Source organism: Manacus vitellinus, unplaced genomic scaffold (assembly GCF_001715985.3).
Source record: "Manacus vitellinus isolate BGI_N305 unplaced genomic scaffold, ASM171598v3 scaffold_6_pilon, whole genome shotgun sequence".
NCBI lineage: Eukaryota > Metazoa > Chordata > Aves > Passeriformes > Pipridae > Manacus > Manacus vitellinus.
Genome location: NW_021940750.1, coordinates 44,982 through 69,237, shown reverse-complemented (window position 1 = coordinate 69,237; position 24,256 = coordinate 44,982). Strand labels below are relative to the sequence as shown.

The 24,256-nt window shown below is 36.1% G+C and overlaps 1 protein-coding gene across 4 annotated transcripts in view; it reads left to right on the top strand.

Annotated features, from left to right (window-relative positions):
- The window catches only part of LRRC4C (leucine rich repeat containing 4C), a 491,415-nt gene extending 468,180 nt beyond the window's left edge, over window positions 1–23,235 (top strand). For all 4 annotated transcript variants that reach the window (XM_018082944.1, XM_018082947.1, XM_008919741.4 and 1 more), the window contains one exon: window positions 20,581–23,235. In XM_018082944.1, coding sequence (XP_017938433.1) covers window positions 20,623–22,539 — 1,917 coding nt within the window. In that variant the 5' untranslated portion in view covers window positions 20,581–20,622 and the 3' untranslated portion in view covers window positions 22,540–23,235. The remainder of the gene's footprint in view (window positions 1–20,580) is intronic.
- Window positions 23,236–24,256: the final 1,021 nt, after the last annotated feature.

Sequence of the window (24,256 nt, the reverse complement as noted above, 5' to 3'; positions counted from 1 at the left end):
GATTTTATTACTGTGAAACATACTGGCTTCAGTCCCTTAAATTTCCAAGTATTTATGCTTATCTGTAACTGACCCACAAAACAATACATATGAGTGAGAAAGGACTAGGATGTAGCTTTTGACAGGGATGAAAATAATAGAGATTTTCTAAAAATTGAACAGGACTGCATTTCTTTTCTTCTAAAAATGTACGGAGTGAAATGAACCTCTTGCAGAAAGAAAGTGTTTTTTATTTATTTTACTGGGGCCAGCATTTCCTCCTTAGAACCTAATTAAAATTATTTCTTTTAGATAGTGGTTTGGGGATATCTTGTAGGATGGATAAAACTCTCTTATAAACTCTGTAGAAATTAAATTCTTTAGATTTTTATCCCCAGGCTCTGCAAAAAGTATTTTCAGGCTTCTGAATAGTTTATTATGATCAAAACCACTGTGTATATTTCAGTGTATTGCATAACAGGCTATTGTTCAGTAAGTTCTGTTGGCAGTGGTTTTGGAAGGGGGGAGGAGAGGAAGAAAAAATGAAAAAAATTAAAAAGAGAGCAACTTATTAAGAAAATACGTTTTCTAATTATTTTTTTTTTCTGTCAAGGCCTATGTTTTTTCCATTATTTACTTATTTACCACCTAAATTACAGATATATCAGATGGTCAGAGGAATAATTCACCATAAATCTATTCAATTTATAATTACAAAAGAGCATTTTTCATGCTTAGTTTGCTGATGTGCAACCTTTTCAGTTGGTTTTTCACACCACATGAGTCAGTGGCAATAATGAGCCAAATATGTATGTAGTAATTAGCTGAGTTTCTTGATTTCCCCACCCCCCCGTTGTTTTTTTTTTTTCCAGTCTGACCCTTTATTGAGACTATATAGCTCTATGATCTTAAGTCAGGAAGCTACTCTGCTGAGTTTCAAGATCAAATCAGCTTTAGCTCAGATTGAGTAATGACACCAACAGCATCTTTCAGCAGCAGAGTGTAAATTTATAATCTTCAGTATTGCAGCACTAAGGTTCTGCTACATGTATTACAGAACTAACTGCATTAGCTGTGGCATAAGACAGTTTTCTTCAACTAAGAGTTGCAACTAATGGCAAATGTCACATAGACCACTCAGTTTCATTGTGATTGAACAAGGGACAGGGTAAAAACCCCTAAACTGCTTTCAAAAGCCAAGTTTTAATTCTATTTCTCCATAACAGGTTTAATTTAACTTGTGAAGATTGATCTTTTACCATTGTGCAGATACAACAGGTATCTGATACTGTATGCGGGCAAGTTAGTATAGGAGGGAAAAAATCCCTAAAAGACTGGCTTTGTTTGGACAAATGTTGCCTCAATATCCAGCAAACCTAGAGTACTACCCTCTTACATGAGTAGGAATAATTTTCTTCCTATACCAAAATTTTGAGTAATACTGTACAGTATATCAAAATTGCACTTTTAAATGCATTTTGGACAATAAACTACAGATCTTCATTCAAGTATAGAACAATTTTTGAAGTGCAATCTCTTGGCAAAGCCTTTTTGCATTTTTCATATTTTGCAACCAGCTGCTTTTATTAACAAGAAAAAATTTAGCAGCTCATACTTGCGAGTAAGAAAGGAATCAACATCAAAGATTATGGGTACTTTTTTTCTAATGCAGTCCTGAGAGTTTTATACATTTTGTTCTAACTCATCTAAAGTTCTGTCAGGCCTCATTAAGATCAAACATTCAAAATAATGGAAGGCTGTGATCTTCTCCAATATACATTTTTAACTCATTTTTAGATCTTTAGCTTTAAACAGAAAGGTGTTATTTCTGCATATTGCATAAGAGAATTTGATACTGGTAAGGGGTATGACATTTGCCTGAAAGGACAAGTGGCAAACAGCAATGTCATAGAAATATGCAGAAGCAATAATCCCAACTTCTCTTCTGAAATCCTCATAATCATTTCACTGGTCAATGGCACATGAGTTATCCTTGAGTGAGCTGACAGGGCAAACAGGGGAGATAATGTGATTCATTTAATTTCTTCAGTTCAAAATTACTGATTACTTAGTACCTTGTCATGAAAGTATACCTAAGGTGGATTTAATAGTACTGACAAAAAAAGAAAGCTTGAATTTGGAAACTTTGATCCTAAATTTGTTTGTTAATTTTGGCATGGCTTTGGCAAGTCATAATTCACCAGGAGAGGAGTGAAAATGGAATTTAAATACTTATAATCTAAATCTTTTAATATCTTTTAAAAACTTGTAATATCTGTTAAAAACCTGTTAATTCCAGAGGGAAGACTCTCATGCACATCAAATACTGAATTCCTCATAACCATCATCCACACCTACTGAAAACCTCCCCTTGTTTATTCCTTGTGACAGAAATCCAATTGTCTTTGTAAAGGACAGAGACACAAGCTGTTGTAGAGGATATTTTTGACCCTGCTGTAGATTAAGTTGAAATATTTTTGAGAAATAATACATTAAATATAATTTTCATAAGAACATAATGAACTAATTACCAAATATTAAAAAACTAATCTTCATTCTTGCTCATTAACAGTGCACAAAGAGGTGTTGGTTTTGCTTTTCTTAAGTGTACATACTTTTGCCCTCAATTTCCTGACAACAGCACTCAGATAAAAATGTTGGATCAGGAGTTTGAGAAACTATTTAAATGGATGCAGTGAGACAGACCCTGTACCAGTGAAGCTACACTGATTTATACAAGCTGTGGATCTGACCAGTGAATTTCATTTTTGACAGTAACCACTATTACAGCATAGTCAGGATTTTCTACAGGAATTCTCCATGACATAGAGCACTGGCTCAGCATTCATAACTAATTTTGTGTTGAATGAAGTGATCTTTATGCACTGAATTGAAATTGAAACTTCCCATTGAAAGAACATTCCAAAAATACCAAAATTCAGCATGTGTTCAGAACAGACAACCTTCAGGGGAATGAAAAGTCAGGTCACTTTAGTTGAAGTATGAAGCCTGGATTTTGAATGTTATTCGTGTTATTGATGATTGAGCCACCATGTGATGGGCAGAGTGGCATGGCCATTGGATTGTAAATGGAATTGACCATTATTCCTTGCAGTTTGCAAGGAAGGTGAAGCAAACCCTCGTTCAAAATCCTTGAATCAACAGTTTGAAAATCAGAATTTCAAGAAGACGATAGTAGCTCTATACTAGCTTCCAGGTATACTATCTTCTGTGTCTGCATTGTCTGTTCATATTGTTCAGCAATCACTAATGAAATTATTCCTCTCGTTTCCTAGTATATTCTTACTTTGCCTTTTAGTAAAAATTGGGAGATAGTAAAAGCAAAGAGCAATTGAATATGGTCTAGTAAATGCCTTGTTCACTCTTAAGTACTGCTTGTTAAATTTCATTTTGAAAAATTAAGCTGCGTTTAGTATAAATGTGAGGGATCCTGATGAGAAGAAAAGCACCCCAAACCATTAAAAGAAAAAAAATAATTTCTTTTGCTGCTGTATAATTTTGAATTTACTTATCAATTTGTACTACACTTAAGGAAAAAAAAAAAGAAATTGCTGACAATTTGGACACCAGACTGCAGGTAAATGAAATTTTAAAAGGAGGATTTAGTGTTCTTTAAGAAGGAAAAATTAATGTTGTCAGTTCTTTGATGACCCTTAATTAAATTGAAAGGTGACCTGTTATGCTACTTTTGTACATTAAGGAGAAACTCTTAAGCTGTTTTGCTGATTTCAGTATACCACAGTCTTGCAGGTTACATTGCTGGGAGCTTTGTGGAGCTGCAGAAAACTTCCTCCCTTTAAACAGCTGTAAAGTATTATGAAAAGATTTTAATATAGCTTTGCTCTCTTCTAGGGGTTGCCTATACAGTAGACTTTAAATCCCAGTATTTGCCTGTGAGCGTTAATTTGCTACCTGTTTCAAGTAAGAAAAGGAACAGCTGTTGCTCAAGGCAGTCTGAACAGCAGATACTAAATGTTAATAGATCCCACCAAATGATGGCTACTGTCTTAGGGGAAGGTAAGATAACTCGTGGTTAACTGTTTCCCAGGTAACCTCTCATGCCCTGTCTCACTAAGGACAAATGTCAGGGATAAGAGAGGCTGCCTAGTACATGCTTCTGCAAATACTGAAAGATTTTCAGTATGCTTAACTTACTGTTGACTAAATGCCGTAGGGTACTAGTCTACTTATATTGGATACGTAGCTCTCTCCTGAAAAAGAGCCATTGCATCTGCTGAACAAAATGGAGAGTTGCAAGAAGCTATTTTGCCAAATTCTTAAAAGTAGATTGTTCTCCCAACCTAGTTCTACAGCAGTGCTCTAGTGCTGTTCTGACAGAAGTACTTGACATGATACAGGCAAATGAGAAATCTACTCCACTTGGAGTCAGATCCTTTTTTGAAAATGGACTTTCCAAAACAATAGGGAATTTTACACTAATTGTGGTTGTTGAATTTGAGCGTAGATTTATAGCCCACATTTCTAAACTTTGCCTTTGATTTCAGTTGAAGATAGCAGTCTTCAGTATTTCTTGATGGTAAACTGTAAACACTATAAAAAAATTGCTATGTCTCCAGAAATACCAGTGGGGAATAAGATAATCATGATAAATGTTATATACGTCGTTTGTCAGTGTAGGATTTAAAACTCACAGGGAAACTTCTAGATAAAAGTCAATACATAACTCTAAGCTATTACCATCTATTAGTCAATGTAAAACCTCTTAAAACCCATGTACACCAGGCATAACACATTATAAAGGAGGAGATAAGGACATCATTCATTGTGGATTATGTCTGGTGTTACCGTTGCAACTCGATGGTACCAAGGAAGAAAAAAAGAGAAAAAGAAAGCAAATAACTTATTATTCAGAAAAAGGAAAGTTTATTTTTTTGAAAACTAAAACTAAGTCCGCTCTTCAGGTATGATTACTGTTCTTTCAGCATTTCAGCAATCAGATGAGACTTCTTTATTACATAGTTAAAACAAAACTATTTGTGTTATCTTTACCATTTTAAGCTTACTTTATAAAAACTGCATTTTCATAGCAGTTGGCTGCCTGAACCTCCTGATATTCATAAAACCATAAAATCATAGAATGGTTTGGGTTGGAAGGGACAATAAAGATCATCCAGCCCAACCCCCCTGCCATGGGCAGAAACACCTTCCACTAGACCAGGTCACTCAAAGCCCCATCCAATCCTGCCTTGAACACCTCTGGGGATGGGGCATCCACAACTTCTCTGGGAAACTTGTCCACTATCTCACCATCCTCACAGTAAAGAACTTCTTTCTAATATCTGATCTAAACCTGCTTTCTTTCAATTTAAAGCCATTTTCTCTTGTCCTATCACTACATGCCCTTATAAAAAGTCCCTCTCCAGCTTTCTTGTATGCCCCCTTTAGGTGCTGGAAAGCCATTCAAAGGTCTTCCCAGAGACCTTATTCTTGAAGAATGGATCAGTGTAGTTTAGAGGGTAACAAGGATCACAGACTTCAACTGGAATAACAATCATTTGATTTCATTTACTTGAATGGAACAATGCCAGTTTGTCCCATCTGAGAATTAGACTAAATTCAGACAATTTCTTAGAATTACAGAGAAAAACATTGCCTTCACACTGCTGGAAAGGAAAAAAAAACTAAAGAAAAGAAGCCACAAGAATATGTTATGTATAGCATTTTCTTTTCACCTATACAAAAAAAAAAATGTTTTTTTCATCATCCCCTCCCTGATAGTAATAACTGCAGTGTTAGAGGAAGTTCTTAAATCTGTGCATGTTCCTTATCTCTGAGACGCAGCAGCTCTCCTGTCTTTCATGAAATCCTTCTGAGATTTAGATCCCAGTTCAGAAGTCAGGTCTAGTGAAGGAAATTTCTATGCTTCTATGTTTCTGTGTGAAGAATGTGAAACAAAACTCCCCATTGTCTTTGCTGGTTCTAATTGCTGTGATTACATCTTGTCACTTCCTGAGCTTTCTTAAGTATTGAGCTTATGAACAGCAATATGAATAAAGAAATTAAGGTGTTTTTCCCCAAGATGCTTGAACCCAGGTTTTAAAAGCATTCTTAAAGGGCAGTCATTGACAGACAGTTACTTGGCAATAGCTGCCATTAGGCATGCTTGCATAAGTGGATACAGCTAGAAATAGGCAAATAACTGTATTTGCCTATGGGCAAATAGCAAAATCCACTCTACAATTAATTGTGTAATCTTCCAGGCTAAAAAGTCCACTATGTGATACGGGTCTGCAAGGCAGCACAGTGCTGGGGACATACGTGCTATATAGCATTGATATTTAAATGCAACATTAGCACTTACATTTATCATTGTTTTTAGCAGCTCACAATCACATGCGACTGATGTGAAATACTCTGGTAAGAGGGTGCCTGATGATGCCAAAAGTCTTCAGATGCATACTTCATGGAATGACTGCCCTATCAATGCCCACTTCAACTGCACATGGGTGCCTGCTAATGACTCCTTGAAAATATTTCATATACTTATCCACGTGCATCTTTCTGGAGTAGAGAGTACAAACAAGAATCCAGGAAACAGTTCTCAGCCAGTGATAACTAGACACATTAGCACTTTTGTCATTCAACAATTTTGTCATATTTTCCATGTTCTCAGACTAGAGCAATAGTTAGAATTCAAAAATTCAGAAAGTATTTTCTTGATAGGAAACAAAAAAATAGCTTTTTTTAAATAGTTGATCTGTATTTAAGTGTATTAGGTATACCTATGCATGCAGAAATGCATGTGTTTGAATGAAAGCTTCGTTGACTATGTTGTGTTTTATTACTATCTTTAACTACTTAACAGATCATACTTTTCTTATAGTTAACTCTGTGTCTTTCAATGTACAGAATGAAAAAAATAACCTGAATTCAGTACTTGAGCCTTTACCAGTAAAGTTCTCCTTTTCTTGAAGTTATTTGTTACCATAAGGTATGACAGCTGCTTTAAATCTGTGTTGAGTGTCTACACAACTTTCAGTGACTATACTGTAGGTATATACCTAATATGGAACATTTAATCTGCAAATGGTTAAAATTTTACAAAGCTGTAAGAAACTGAAAACAACATTTCCCAACGGCAGATGTTGGACACCCTGGTGGTATCTGTGTTATCTGTGATAAATGTTTTTATTGCTATGCAGGCCAACATAGTAATGGAAAGCTTTACTGCAAGCAGCCATATTTATATCCTTGAATAACATCAAATATCAAATTTATTCTACTTTGGACAGATAATTTTCAAATTTGTTTTGAACCCTGAATTCATTCTTGCTATGCATTTTTAAAATAGTTGTGTACTTTCTGGGAATCTTTTAAGAATCCATGATAACATATTGACATTTTAAAATATTATATTACTTTTTCTATATAGCCCACTTTCATATATACGAACTCTCTTTTAGCTGTCTCGGTTACTATTTTTTCCTTTTGTGTTCTCTGACAGTTTTAATTAAATGAAAATTACATTTCCATCTCCCTGAAAACTGTCCTAAAAGAATGGCATCAAAGCCCTAGTGCTTACATCAGCAATAATCTGCTGGCTCTATACAGCAAATTCTTATTGATATATGACATGGAGTCCTGACTCCACTGAAATCAAAGGCAAAATTCCCATTGGGTTCTGTAGGAGTAAATTTTTACCTATGATTTTCTCTAGTTACAAATGCAAGTCTAATGGTGGGCTTATGAACACAGAATACTGTATCAGCACTTAAGAGTCTGAAGAGCTGAACAAGCAGGCTGATACTGGGCATTGTATCCTGTTGGTAACTTGAAGTAGATAAATAATACTTCAGTGAAAATGATCATTTACTAAAGAAGTACGTGCTAGCTTTCATGAATTTCACTTTGATGCAATAGTGCTTTGAATTTGGCCAGTGATTTAAACAAGCAGGCTATAGGCAGCCTACATAGAGAAGACATTCCATCAAATAAATGTATATTTATCATGACTAAACCCATGTCGATGTGAAAATGTGAAGTAATCTATTATTTTTCTCTATAAGCATTATTGCAGGGTAAAGTTTCAGAGAGATAACATCTATCCTATCCATATAGTTTATGATTCTTGAATTTAAAGATGGTCTGGACAGAAATAGAATAACTCACATAATTGACCATTGTTTCCACAAATTCCTTTAAAGCTTTGATTTTCACAAAGCTGCTTTCCAAACTTTCTTTATTAACAATGACTCTTCCAGGCTGATATACATTATCAGTACCTGAATCAGTTGATATATTCTGCAAAGATTTGCACTATGTTTTGGATATCTCAGGAAAACACATTGGGATGGATGATATGGGATTGCGCTAGTGTCACATTTCAGCACATATGGAAAAAGAATGCTCCAGTATTCAGTTACTTTAGTTGCTTCAGAATTAATTTAACATTTTAATAAAATGAAAACAGGTAAAAATAAAAATAAAAATGCATAATTGTTTTTGTTTGCCACATTAAAGAAGTCAGCACAGTTATAAAATTGTACCTAGTTCTATCTCTTTAATTTTGCTTCCAGTGCTTGACTAAGCACGAAAAGGGAAAGGATGTTTATTAAGGTAAAATCCAAATGTCGTCTTATATATATGTGTGACCCTATGACTATGCTTTATACAAAGATATTTGGGAGTTAATGAACTTATTATTAGTATCTAGTCGTTAAAACATTAGTAATTAGTCATTTTAGAGTGAAACTGGTTTTGGAACATGCTATCTTTCTACAGTACTGTGGTCCATGAAAACAACATCCATCCCTTACTAGGTCAGATACATGTTTGTTGCAGAAGAACTGACATTGAGAGAAACTGCAAATGAGATTTGAAGAGCTCATATCAGGCTGATCTCATTTCAGGGAAGGTCATGGAGATATGGCACTTAGGGACATGGTTTAGCTGGATAATTGGCAGTGTCAGATTACTAGTTGGACTTAATGTTGTTAGAGGTCTTTTACAACTGAAAAACTTCTATGATTCTGTGGTTCTATGTTGTCCTAGAGTGGTGCAGTGACATCAGAAGATACTTTGCCTACTTGCATAAAAACCAGTTATAAATCTCTTAGCTATTACACTCTTCCCTTTCCTTCTCCAGCTAGTGAAGCTAGTTCCCTGAAGATGAACTGCTGTCCTTTTTCAAGCTATTTAAATCTTAGTTGGATGGCCCCAAAAGATAATGAATGTGAAATGTCACGTTTTGCCACTTGTACATTCCTATGGAAGGAATTTTCTTTCAGATCTTTTTAAACACTTATATTTAAAAAGCAGTTTACGGCTTGCTGAGACCTGTCTGACATGAGGGTTATACAAAAGCTTTTCTGTGGCCAAGGATCAGAAGAGCATTGCACATATATTGGAGAGCCTGTCCAAGAGGAATTTTTGAGAACAGTTCACAAGGAAAAGATTATAGTAGGTCCCTAGGAGTCTCTACCCATTATCAATGTAGCAAGGATTGGACTGGGCTGAGGTGATCCACTTCAATGTCTGTGATCTGTTCTATGGGTAGAAGAGACATCCAATGATTTCTGAGGAGGAATACCATAGCAAGCATTATAAATTCTAATTTCAACCTCTCAATGTACTTCTTCAGACTTGCCATCTATAGTGTCAACAGCTTGTGGCAAATGCTTGTTAATGCCTCAGAACCAAAACGGCATCTGAAAGAATGTAGAAAGGGGAAGGAATGAGAGAAAGAATATGTACATGAAATGACAAATTCAGGATTTTTAATGCATTTCTGGAATGTGTACAAATACTTTGACAAGAATAATAATACAGGAATCTTTAGAATAGGACAGAGCATTTTTTAATATTTAATAAAATTTATTTTTAAATGTCATGACATGTTAGTCACACCCTTTAACACATAGATTAAATCCGCATTCTGCTGGAAATGTGTTTTGGTATGTCTGGGCCCCTGTTCTACCTCTGCTGCTGACACCACTCCCTATAGCACATCCACTTTGACTCTTGTGGTTTGCTGGAACAAGATTCATCCATACTTTGCATTGAAGCAGACTCAGTCTTTGTACTCTTAGGGCCAGACTGAAACAGTGCACTAAGACACATTATCTTGAGGTCAGCAACAAGTTGATGTTTGCTATATGGCTGTCATTTGGAGCAACACACATTGTATTTAGTCAGCATGGAATGTGAACCTCACGTTTCCCAAGTATCATGTAGAGATGTGCTGAGTTTTGGCAATTGATTTAATCCATTATTGCCTCAGTTTCTTCAGACATAAACAAGAATAAAATTACCTGTCTCTTTTACAGAGGACCTGTGAGGATGTGTTTATACCTCACATCTTATTAAGGCAATCAAATGAAGGATGGATTGTTGCCAAAAGCTCCCACTGTATGCAAAGGGCCCTGAGGCCACTACGTTCATGCAAATCCGAACAACAGAACTATCAGGTCAAAGTTTGTTGTTCAGATCCAGGAAAATACTTGTAAGTAGATGCTGTAGTCCCCCTGAGTCATCACATAGTTTCACTCTTAATTTTATTTCATTAGCTGCCTCCTAAATTGAATTGAAACATTCTCCCACTAGTAATATTTAAAGGTGTACAAATACTGTATGCAAGAGCACCTGTGACCAACTCATTGCCCAGCAGTGATAGATCTGGTAATAATGTACATGCTATTCTGGCTGTACTGCACTTTGGTAACACCTAGGGTTTAATTGAAATACACCGTGACCTTGGTTTTGTTCATGAAGCATAGAATGGACATAATTACTATGAATCTACTGAGGGATATTATGGCAAAATGTCATATTACTAATTTTGGCTCCTCATACCCTTTGGGGGAAAAAAAATAGTCACAGATTTCAGTAAAAAACAATGTATTGCAGTTTCATAGAAGTCCTAAAACAAGTAATTTTCAAAAAAATTAAGTTCTTATATTTCTCTGTACCTATTTTTCTTTCAAAACACTATCACAGTAGGATAATTGCATTGCCCCTAACAGTTTCGTATTCCTTCATAATTAAATAAACAGCTTGTAAATTGCAGACCACAAAGTGCCTGTGTTCCACTCTTACCTTAAGGGGTTTCCATAGCTACCAAGGACAAGAAGTTTAACCATCATTTACCAGACTCGAGGCTATTTGCAGCCTTAACTTTTTAACGCATGTCTCTTTTTCTCTTTGTTGCTTTATTTATTAGCAGAATGAGGGAGTAATTTGGACTCAGTTAGCCACTACAAATGCAGTGATGCAAAATGGACTCTGGTGCTTTAGTGTGTTATTAGTTGGATGTGTTTCCCCCAGAAGGTATTTTGAAATATTACATACTAACAATACAGACTATAGTTACCAACGTTATGAAATAACTACCAAGCACTTTTCCAACTCAGCATCAAATAATTCAGATCTTAAAAGAGGAAAACAGGAAAACACCTTTCTTGGCACAGCATCATGCCATAGAAGTATTTAGACAAATATCTATTTTAATTCATATCCCAAAAAGCATTGATGCAGATTTTACATGGTTGCTTTACTATAATTTCCTTTAATCTCCTCTGTTTTGCATACTAAAAAATGCATTTGGAAAAACTGCACTTGTTAAGGGACAAACTTTATTTTTTATGCCTCTGAAATGGACAATTCTCCAATTTGCTAATATGAAAATAATCTTCAAATATTTTAAAATAACTTCAGATTTTACTAGAGCATCTGTGTTGCCAAAGTGTAGAAAAGTATAGAAAACTGCTACTGATCCACAACTCTATTAAGTGCTCATCAAACTAAAATATTTATGTTTTCTAGTTTATGTTATCTGCTGAGGTTAAGAGCTCAGGAAGGCTCAAAGCATGATGTGTATGGGTAACAAGAAAATTTAGCATTAGCACATTCAGTAGATGAGCAAATTCTGTAATTTAGGAAATTATGTTTTGTACTTTAAAAACTAGATTCCAACTTTCTTAATGGCGACTTTCTTACTCTAATTGCCTTTTTTGTTGTTATTGTTTCTCTTCATTGTACTGACTACATTTGTATATTCTTAGACTGTGGTGTTCTGACCCAACATTTCCCACATCGTTTTTATAGTCTGTGAGTAGGGAGAAAATTCTGGAAGGAACGAGGGCTAACATCTTGGATTCCATCAGCCTTGCACATTTTTGCCTTTCCATCTTTTGAAAGACACAAATTTTAATGTTTCGTATACTTAAATTGCAGATTTTTGCCTACCACTTTGAAATGCCGTATTATGTTGTTGAAAAGTATGTTAATTTATACAATTTAATTTTTCCATGTATAAAAATTGAAATATTCTACCAGACCAAAACTAGTTTGTTTGAGTTAAAGCATCACTGTGTTATGTCTAAGAAGATGTTGTTAAATCACTGCTAGTCTACTAAAAACAAAGAAATACTAATGTTTCAAAAAATGACCCAGTGTGACAGGATTGAAAATTGCTCTGAAAATTGTTTTGGAGCAGTGCTTTAGAACAGCATATAACTTTTTATTAAGGGTTGGTTTTATACTAATTTTGTTGTGGTTCATAGGTGCCTTCCTAATGTGGATCTGTGATTTTACTTTGATAATAAATGAAAAAAGAATTTAAAAAGCATAGTTATAGAAATAGTGCAGTTTAATTGATGCTCACTGAGGTGTTTGTGGCATAAGACAGAGAAATTCTGAAGGTTCTCGTATGACTTCCCCTTATATCATGGTTGGCACATGAGATGTAGTGGCATGCATCTGTAATTCAGAGAATTTTCTTATAAGGCTATTGTAAAATTCCTACTGTCCAGATATCTGTTTCTCCCTACATAAATATCTCTCCAGAAAAATATATAAGAGGAAAAAAACAACAAAACTTCTGAGAAGCTGTTTTATCAACTGAATTAATGAAGCAAAATGTAACTTGAGTAACCCAGGGGATCAGTGATGAGGTAGAAAACCTTTTTACCTTTACGTAATTGGTTTGAATCAAGCCCAAGTCAATATAGAACAAAAGTTCCTAATGTCTACATGGGGTCTCAAGAAAATGAACCTAAATTAACTTTGAAAAGGGACTAGCTAAACTACATTACATCCTTTTCTGAACATTCTTAATTGAAATTACAGTGGCCTTGATTCAATTTAGCTTAAATTAAATTTGAAATAAGAATGTCCACACAAAGATTTAATGTAATATAATTAACCCACTTAAAAGTTAATTCCAATTAAAATTCTAGAACGTTTCTAGGTGCACTAGTACCAAGCTGTATTGTTGTGGCTTTTATGAAAGAATTTAAGTTAGTTCATCATGAATAATTCATAGATTGCTCCTATTCATACCACTGTGAGTAGTCTGAACAGATAAGTTAGGTCTGTTTTGTCCTCTTTGCCCTTTGAGTGACATCCAGGGAAAGGACAATAAAGAAGTCAAATAATTCCTCTTAATAAAACTAAATCTTCCTAAAGAAATATTCATTACATATCATCTGATTTTTTCTATGGTTTTCCTATGAAATTAGCAAATATTATGAGTTATACTGAGGATAGAACTGCAAATGATGCTTAAGAGTAAAATAATATTTATAAATAGAGGGGAAATACGAGACTGATACAGATTCAAACACTGTAAATTATCTTAATTTCCAGCTAAAATGCAAATATTTTTTCTTGGACCAATGTACACTCAAATCCTCCTTTTTAAAATGTTTATTTCATGTTCATTTCTGTTACCTGAAGTTAAAGTGAAAGTTTTAAACCTTAGAAGAACATGAGAGAGGAAACATGAAATCATGCTGGAAAATGAGGCATGTGAAATAAAGCCGTTTTCTGTATAACAAAATGAAAGAAAAGAAGAAAAAGGCAGACTGGGTCGAACTCATCCTTGATTGAACTCCCCTGAAATCAGTGGTGATTTAGGAGGATTGAATGTGTCCAATCACATTTAAGTCTTTCAGGTATGTGTCTTAGTGATTCAGCTGAATCTTGAAAGGCTTGCAGAAGAGAACTGGGAGGTATCTGGGGTACAGCAATACCCACTTTGCCTCCTACACTTACATGCTTGAACGGGCCACAAAAAGTCCCAACTACGTCCCAGAGCAAAACAGTGAAACATGCAAAGAGGAGAATAATTTGCATTGGGAGTGTTTTGATTTGTCTGGTCTCACAAGTAATCAGTTTGCATTGCAGGGCTGTCTATCTATCCCTCTTTGGCCTCTGCCATATTTAACTAAAAATAAAATAAAAAGCAAATATATGAAAACTGCTAGCCTTTAAAACATCCTAGGTTTTAGACATTATTGCAATGGCTCCCTTAACTGTTGTAGAGACATTTAAAATCCTATAGCACTGAAAAGGGAAAAGTGATTTTTAAGAATGAAGGAAAAGATACACAGCTATATAGTTGCAGTCATGGGTTTTCATTGTAAAACAATCTGTTTAAAAAACTCGAAACACTTCAGACAGGAGTCAGTCCATGAGGAAAATGAAAAGTAAGATTAGGAAGAGGAAGATATGAGATCTACTGTAAACCAGTTCACTGATTTTGCATGATGATTATTTCAATGCTCTGTTAAGAACATAGTATGTCTTCCTTTGTTAGTGGCAAAGGCATTCAGTGGAGAAAGACAATGGTGTCATTGTACTGTATAGGGGCAGGGAACAGCATGCAAAGTGTTTGTACTGCTCTTGAACTGAAAGCTCTAGTCCTCGGGGGTTCAACCAGGTGGAAAGGTATTTCAGGACAGAAAAGCGGGGGAGGTGAGGTAGGTGGAAGGGTATGGTGAGTGAATCCCTAGCAGTGTGGTTCCATCAGCCCAACCCTTTACAGCCACCTGGGGACACACATGTGAGGCTGCAGGACCATTTGCAGAGCAGATGTTGGTAGAGGATTTCTGACCCCAGTGGAGCTGCCTGCCCACAGCTCAGTCTCTGTTCTGGGACAAGGATTAACCCTCATGTGTTTCAGTATTTTGTGAAGCTAAAGCATATCGTGTGCTTGTCGGTTTGTATCTACGCTGAAATTCCTTTGGCTTCCTCTGCTGACATTGCTGCCAAAAGGGGATCAGTCTCAGGCTCTGAGAGCATTCAGAGCTCCTGAAAAGAGAGTCAAAAGAGTCACTTCTGCATAAGGTCTTCCTGGGATTTGGACTTATTTTTATTGCTGTATTCCATGTTCTGTCCACACAGAAACTATTTTCAATTCTCTGGTGCTGATGCTACCAGAAGAGACATCTCAGAATAATTAGCTGCTTGACACACCTAACTCCTCTTCACATGTTTGAAATCTGCAGTTTAATTTGCAACTGTAGAGTGGCTTGTTTTCTGAATAAAATGCAGATATCATTGCAAAGGGTTTTTCTCTCAAAAAGGGTGTGATGTACAGCATACATAACAGTGCTATATGAAGTGAAGGAAAGATGCATTTTCTGAGTGCATTCACGTATTTGTCAACTTGAAAGGGATTTGAATGCTCCTCATCCTGAAATTTTCTGGGACATGGCTGAGGGAGAGTTTTGATTACCTTAACTGTGCTTCAGTTGAGACTTAACTGTGATGTACTTGTGATGATTTAATTTTACTGAGATAGTTTAAACACCTGATATCTGATAAATTTGTCTACATAGTCAGTGACACCTAGCATCACATCTCAGGATTTCATGGCAGATATACAGCACAAACCAAAATGTGCTAGATCACACTGTATCTTAAACCATGTATTGGGATAAAGCCATGGCCTTTGTGCTGCACAGCTCTGCTGCTGAGATTCATAGACCCACAGACTAGATGGAAAGCTAAGTATGAGTTGCCAAGAGCAACTAAGCTGCCAGTGATCCAGCTAAGGGTCACTGGAGCTTGGGGAAATATCTTTGCCACCTCATTAGGCAGATCTTTGGAAATGGTGTAAAAGTTCTTTTTTTGTAATCAAAGCCCACCATTACAGGAAAATCCTTCAGTGATCAGAATAATCATAATCACTTTCTCCTGGTAATATAACAAAGGGAGAAGAAAGCACATCAGTCTCAAGACCTAATTACCAAAAAGAAAAAGAAAAGAAAAATTAATTTGGGATACTATTACAATGTACATAAGAAGACATTTCTGGCAAAGTGGCAAAGTTAGATTTCAGCAGCATAACTACCGCATCCTTCAAGCTGCCCCTAAGGAAAGCTGCACTGTGCATGTCTGTAGAGGTAGATTAGCTCTGTCATTCCTTGCTTCATCTTCTGCATTGGATCTTAAGAGGGTAATGCTTTTTGCTCAGAGGAAAATGTGTAGTACATCAAGACTAACAAAGTGTCAGATAAGCAATAGAGAGGAGAACATGCATATCAAATGCCAATTTCAGAAAGATTTTTTTTTTTCCTGTGGAAATAGAAAACAAACCAAACAACTCTCCATATATGTCTAGGAATGTCTCCAAGGCCATAAAGAGAATATACATTCCTGTATTAAAATAACAGATGATAATTAGAACAGTGCCACAGATAGACTTAAGGTCATGTTTGGAAACACATTTGATAATTGCACTGTGTCTGGGCAACTCACTGCGTATTAAGGAAATTCTCAGCATTTTAAACTACATTTTAAGTCTATACAGCAGAGGGCACTAGTGTTACTGTATTGACCATGAAGTTACTATTTTGGTACCAGAAAAATGAAAAAAAAAAAAATTACTTAGAAGACAAAGAGTTGTCAACAAAGACTAAAGCTGGTTGATGGTCTATGTTCCATGTGTGGGTTTGTTAAGCTAAATCTTCATGTGTCTCTGGCATAATAGGTATTGAATAGCAAATTACTCTAGTACAGAGTTCCAGATGGATCTTTATGTAAAGCCCATTAAAATATTTCCATAATGTTCTTTAAGGGTTTAAATTAATTTTAGAGTGTGTTTTTGTGTTGGATAATTTTTTTCCAGGGTATTTCCAAGGTATTTATGATTTAAAATTACCCTGATGTGAAATACCTGCACCAAGACTTCCTGAATATTTAAGTTCTGAGCTGTGGAAGACCGCTAGTATAAAAGAAAGGGCCTTTTTAATACATTCCACTACCACTAGGTCTCTTACTGCAGTATTAGCCTCATGCAAAGCTCACTAGTTGGAAGGGAGGACTTGCAAGGCATATACTTGCCTAGCATATTTTCTGCTAGTCATAATTGCTTTTTTGGATCATCAACTGCCCTGTACTTCAGCAGAACCAAGTTCAATACCAAGTGTGGTCTTATGCTAAAAACTGCATTTTGTTTCCTATATTGCCAACAAAGAGGGAAAAAAGTTGAGTTGTGTAAATAAATCCAATGTTAAATCAAATGGTGGCTACAAAAGCTAAGATTTGCTCCCACTGCCTCCCTGAATATGTTGCAGAGGGGTGACAATATAGATCTTCTGTACTTATATATTAAAAAAGATCCAGCTTAGACACAGAAAGATCAAACATACCAACACATATGAAAACATATCTCGAACTTTGTATCCCCATCTCACAAAATGGTGATCCTGTCTTCTTCAGAGAAGCTAACAATTAGTGAGTAACCAAGTTTGTATTTGAATTTGAATCTTGCAGAAACCCGATGGTGTCAGACTTCCCTGGAGGTCTTTGATAGATTGTAGTACTGAGGCACATGTTTGATTGAGACATCACTAGCACATGACTAGGGAAATCAGTAAATGTAAAAGCCATGGGCAATTTTTGCCTTCAGCATACGGAAAGAGCTGTTTTATGTGAATGATTCATTGTTTGAGTCAATAACCGAAGATAGAAAGGATATAGGGAATTTATTTTAAGAACATAAAACAAAAGCATTTCTTTCAAAAATCTTTTTGCAATTGAGACATGGAAACATTTTAGTTTAGGTTGAGCAATATTTGCTAGTCAGTCTCATAACTGAATAATTTATATGTTATGATGAAGTACTGTATTCAAGTAAAATGGTTTTAGCTTTTTTAATTTTTTTTTCTTTTTACACCCAATGAGAGTATGTGTAGTGATGAAAAGGGAAGATTTGCTGGATAAAAGACTAGGTGAAGGCAATGGGGTAATACCATTAGGCTCAAGGAGTTGGAATGGGAGGAAAGTGCCTCAGAGTGCTTGCAGCATAGTTTGGGATCATCAGCTTCATGGAGGTTAGCAAAGAGCAACTGAAGGAACTTTATGCATTATCTGATGCTGGGGGCTTGCTCTCTCATGACCTTTCTTATTTCTCTATACTTTCTTGTTCTACAAGTGCTATAGTTTTCCTGGTCCTTCAGGGTATCCAGGATACTGGAATGAGAGCAGAAAGTAACAAAAAGAAAGGTAGAGAAACCATAGGACATCTTGTAGAGCTGGCCTTTAATAGTGAATAGGTCTGAGATAGAACACAGAAGATTCCCATGCCTCTACAAGCCGCATGTGCTGCCTATGCCACACCAGTCTTATACAACTGGCATCTCTGAAGCTGACATAACATTGCACCAGTTCAATGGTAAAATAATTGGTTTGATGTGTTTCTGTGACTGTTTTATTACCTGTTAATGGAATTCATTATTCAGTCCAAGTCCTTAGGGGATAAGTTTTAGAAGAATTTTAAAAATGAGAATAGAAAAAAAAATTACTGAAAAAAACCCAAACGGAAACAAACAAAGCCACCCCTCCCCTCCAAAAAAGACAAAAACACTAATTCAATCACATTAACTATCACAGAAAATGGTTAATTACTATCCAACAGCAAAATCCATGGGTCACAGATCTTAACTAACAACCCTAAAATTGATATTAGATTCTAATATAATTCTTTTGGACAGAAGGGGCAGATTTTTCTTCATAACAGTGTAAGAAGGATGGGAACTATGTGCTTTTCACCCCCTATTTGTGGATAGTTTTACTACAGCTGGATTTTTGATGTAACCGAACTTGAATTTTAATGATTAGAGTGTTTCTCCATATGTTCTGTTCAGTACCTGTGAAGAGATAAGTGACCTTGTAAGCCTACAGTAAAAACAAAGGTGTGTACAGCAGCTGCCCCTCCCCTAATCTAGTACATTGTCCCAAACCCATGAAGCTGATGCTCGGACGTACAGTTGTTGGCAGAGGGAAGGGATAGAGAGATGGGAGTGGTACCATCTAACGCTGCAGCCACAGGGTTCTCCAGTGTCACATGACAGTAGTGTAAGCTGCAGAGAGAGAAGTTGAATGACTTGCTCAAGGTTGCAAAACACGTTAGTTTCATGAATCTTTCATGACAAGAATTACGTTTTATAAATAGCACATGCAGAGCATATCAAACAAACAGAAATGGCTCAGACTTCTCAGTTCCCTTCACTAGTTTTTAACCATTATACTGGTTTTCTCTGAAGTATATTATTAAAAGTGAGATGAAAACACTTTCTAACTCTGAACCACTGTGACAAGTTTTATAAAAAAGCAGAAATTAATTCTCAAAAACTCATTGTCCTAATATATAATTAGAAAAAAAAAAATCATTAAATGAATTGCTGGGGGTTTTTTTTTGTTTTTTTTTTTTAATTTTGTTGCTTTGTTTTTTACACAAAATGAAACTATTTGGATCTTGGAGTGGAAAACCATTGCCTTATGGTATTTTGTTTTACTGAATATATGTATTATCCATCTGGATACTCTAGGTTATAAATATGCTTTAAGCTTGCTGTAATTTATAAGACTTCACTTTTGGTTGATTTATAGGAAATTTCATTAATCTCGACAACAGAGGGACCTTGAACTGAGCAGCAGATTGAAAATGAACTGAGGGTTGGGGACTTTAAAAACTGCCACAAATGAATCAGTACTGAAATTCTTAAAATGGTAATGATCATTTGTAGTGTAAAGGTCTGATTTCCCCTTACAGTAAGATCTGTAGAATTTTTTTAGAGTTTTTTCTAAATGCCAGTGAAACTGCCAACCCTTAAGCTACAGAGATATTTTTCAACATTTAAATGGCTATTCTTATTTTTGTGTTCAGTACACATTTACTAATGAGTGTTTCTCTGCTACTGGTGCCAAACAAAAGAATTGAGGAGGAAATATGAAATTGGATGATGCTGTTTAACAGTAGGGAAAAACTGATGCTCAGCATGTTTCTTTTCTTTTCTTTTTTTTTCAATTTGTAATAGGCAAGATCTTGCCCTGTCATTTACATGACCTGCTATATTCAGAATTAGAGACTTCTAATTAAACTCTGATTCCAGAATCACATTTGCATAGACAAAGTTTTTTACCCATACCAAACAGGTCTCCACTTGCTCTTCATATTATATGATGTCTTGTCTTATAATGTGTAAAAAATGTTAACACCTTGAATATTTTGAAGATTCCCATTTTATTAAATTCCTATCTTACTAATTTTTGCCTTTTGAGACCCTTGTAATTTCTTTCATCTCTTTCTTTTAGGTATCCACTGTGGTTGGACTTCTTATGTACCATCCAGCTATGCACATTATACATTGTGCAGGAAAAGCTAGTCTCTGACATTTTCTTATCTTATTGCCAATTGCAGTTGATATACATATATGTACAGAAAAATGATATTAGACATTCTAAAGACTTGAGAAGCCTTTGTTTAGAGGACACACTTAAGTATTTGATATTAATTTAATGTTCTCATTCTCCCTTCTTCCTTTCTTTCAGACTATTTGAACTCCAGAAGGACCAACACCAAATAAATTATGAATGTTGAACAAGATGACCTTACATCCACAGCAGATAATGATAGGTCCTAGGTTTAACAGGGCCCTATTTGACCCCCTGCTTGTGGTGCTGTTGGCTCTTCAGCTTCTTGTGGTGGCTGGTCTAGTGAGGGCTCAAACTTGCCCTTCTGTCTGCTCCTGCAGCAACCAGTTCAGTAAAGTGATCTGTGTCCGGAAAAATCTGAGAGACGTGCCAGACGGCATCTCCACCAACACCCGGTTACTCAATCTCCATGAGAACCAGATCCAAATCATTAAGGTTAATAGCTTCAAGCATCTGAGGCACCTAGAAATCCTGCAGCTCAGCAGGAATCACATCAGAACAATTGAAATAGGGGCTTTCAATGGTCTGGCCAATCTCAATACTTTGGAACTCTTTGACAATCGTCTGACCACTATCCCAAATGGGGCTTTTGTATACCTGTCAAAACTGAAGGAATTGTGGTTGAGAAACAACCCCATTGAGAGCATCCCTTCTTATGCTTTTAACAGAATCCCTTCTCTTCGGAGGCTGGATTTGGGGGAATTGAAAAGGCTTTCATACATCTCAGAAGGTGCCTTTGAAGGTCTGTCCAACTTGAGATATTTGAACCTTGCCATGTGCAATCTTCGAGAGATTCCTAACCTTACGCCGCTTGTAAAATTGGATGAGTTAGATCTTTCTGGGAATCACCTGACTGCCATCCGGCCAGGTTCTTTCCAAGGGTTGATGCATCTTCAGAAATTGTGGATGATACAGTCCCAGATTCAAGTGATAGAAAGGAATGCTTTTGATAACCTTCAGTCACTTGTAGAGATCAACCTGGCACACAACAATCTAACGCTACTGCCTCATGACCTGTTCACACCGCTTCGCCTCGAAAGGATCCACTTGCATCACAATCCTTGGAACTGCAACTGTGATATCCTTTGGCTCAGCTGGTGGATTAAAGACAAGGCACCCTCCAATACTGCATGCTGTGCCCGTTGCCACACACCTCCCAGTTTAAAAGGAAGGTACATTGGTGAGCTGGACCTGAATTACTTCACATGTTATGCTCCAGTAATAGTGGAGCCACCAGCAGACCTCAACGTCACAGAAGGCATGGCTGCAGAGATGAAATGCCGGGCATCAACCTCCTTGACCTCTGTATCTTGGATTACTCCAAATGGATCTGTTATGACACATGGGGCATACAGAGTTCGGATTGCTGTGCTCAGTGATGGCACATTAAATTTTACAAAGGTAACTCTGCAAGACACGGGTTTGTATACATGCATGGTGAGTAACTCTGTTGGGAATACCACAGCTTCTGCCACACTGAATGTAACCGCCCTGGATAACCCTGGTTACACATACTTTTCAACTGTCACGGTAGAGACTGTGGAACCTTCTCAGGATGAGGCACAGACCACAGAGCAGGTTGGGCCCACGCCAGTTACCAACTGGGAAACCACTAACATGACAACCTCACTCACTCCACAGAGCACAAGATCTACAGAAAAAACTTTCACCATTCCTGTGACGGACGCAAACAATGGGATCCCGGGAATAGATGAGGTTATGAAGACTACCAAAATCATAATTGGTTGTTTTGTGGCTATCACTCTCATGGCTGCTGTGATGCTGGTAATTTTCTACAAAATGAGGAAGCAGCATCACCGGCAGAACCATCATGCTCCAACACGGACTGTAGAGATCATTAATGTGGATGATGAGCTTACAGGTGACACACCCATAGAGAGTCATTTGCCCATGCCAGCAATAGAGCATGAGCACCTAAATCACTATAACTCTTATAAATCTCCTTTCAACCACACAACAACAGTTAACACAATAAATTCAATACACAGTTCAGTGCATGAACCGTTATTGATCCGAATGAACTCAAAAGACAATGTACAAGAGACTCAAATCTGAAACATTTATGACATTATGGGGGGCGGGGGGTGGGAACAACGAAAGATGGTTTATAAAACAAATTACACAAATGACTGGGCTAAATCTACTGTTTCAAAAGTGTCTTTACAAAGAAAAAGAAATTTATTTATTAAAAATTCTATTGTGATCTAAAGCAGACAAAATTATGTGTATTCCTCAGAACCTGTTTTTGCTGCAGTTATTTACCCTTCCCGTTCCCGTTTTCCTGCCCAACCTACCCTGACTCCCATTTGCCATATTTTTCATAGGAGATCTTGATTCCCCAAAAGAACTGATCTAGGAAATTTTGTAAGAATTCTGTTACACTTTGGGAATTTTTATGGTGAATTCTAGTGGTGAGATTCAGTCTATTTTGTCACTTTCTCTTTTTTTCTTTTGTTTTCTCATGCCCTCTTTGAAATTATTCATCAGAGAATGGAATAATAAGAGTAACTCCGCAAGTGAAAAAAAAACAAACAAGCAAACCTTTTTTTTCCATGTAATGATTTGCTCTGTATTTAGTGAAAGCACCATTCTGTGAAAAAAAATGGAAAAAACAGAAAAAAAAACAACCAAAAAATTAATTTACTTGTGAAAACCTATAAACCCCATGATCTTTTAAGCAATTCTAGAACCAGAATTTGTAGTTCAAACACTAAACTAAGATTATAAATAAAATATTGGTTTTTTTCTGTACTTGGATATAGCTCATTTTTAGTGTGGCTTTAAACATCAAGTTTGTTAAAAATCTTATGATAATCTGCTGTTATGGTCCAAAATACAATCACTTTAAAGAGAATAATTAAACCATTTTGGATCATTACTGAAGAACAGCATAGTTTTCATTTTAGTTTATGTAAGCAGCGTACTGGCAAAACAAGGTTGTTTGATTTCTAATGCAGGATTGAGATAATTCCATCTAGTGGTGTTTGCAATTACCTCTACTATACCACAAGATACATTTCACAATTCCAGAAAAGTTTTGCAAGGAGTTTCAGCTATCACTGAATTTATTTGGCAAAGCTGAAAATTTTGTTCTGTTTTTTAACTGTCAAGAAGAAAATTCATCTTTATATCCAAGCTAGTCGTTTCCAGTTCAGTTGTTCTGGGGCTTCTAGGCACAAATATGAAAAAAGTTTAGCTGCCTATAATACCAGTGTCAGGTAATCAAAGGTGTATCTCTAGGAGCAAAATCGAATCAAAATGCTGTCAATGGAGTAAGTCACAGGAAGAACTCTGAGGATTTTGGTTTAAAAAATAGAAAGAACAAAGACAAATCAGAGGACCCTATAAGTTACTCTCATTTGCATGACAATTAGACTCCCCATAGAATAACCAGTTTACATTAATTTAAAATCAGTTTACCAATAGGAAATGTACGCCCTTTGGCTTTCTTTTTATATACATTCTCTGGATTTAGATTATTGGTATAGGAATGGTGTATACTGTGCATGCTGAAAACTAAAAGGAAGACTTTGCATTAGAAAACCCAACTTCAGGACTCTGTGTTCTTCCAAGTAGAAGTTCTGCCAAATTAAAGTACTTTATGCATTGGGAACTGAATAGAAGCATTTTAAGATTATTTAAATTAGGAAAAAAGAATCTTATGTATCATCTCTGAATGTCTTTTCACCTATTTTCTCTCCTAACTACCCTTACTGAGAGTTTTTAGAGTCCTATGCCAGGTAAATAATGTTCTTATCACAATCTCTTCAGG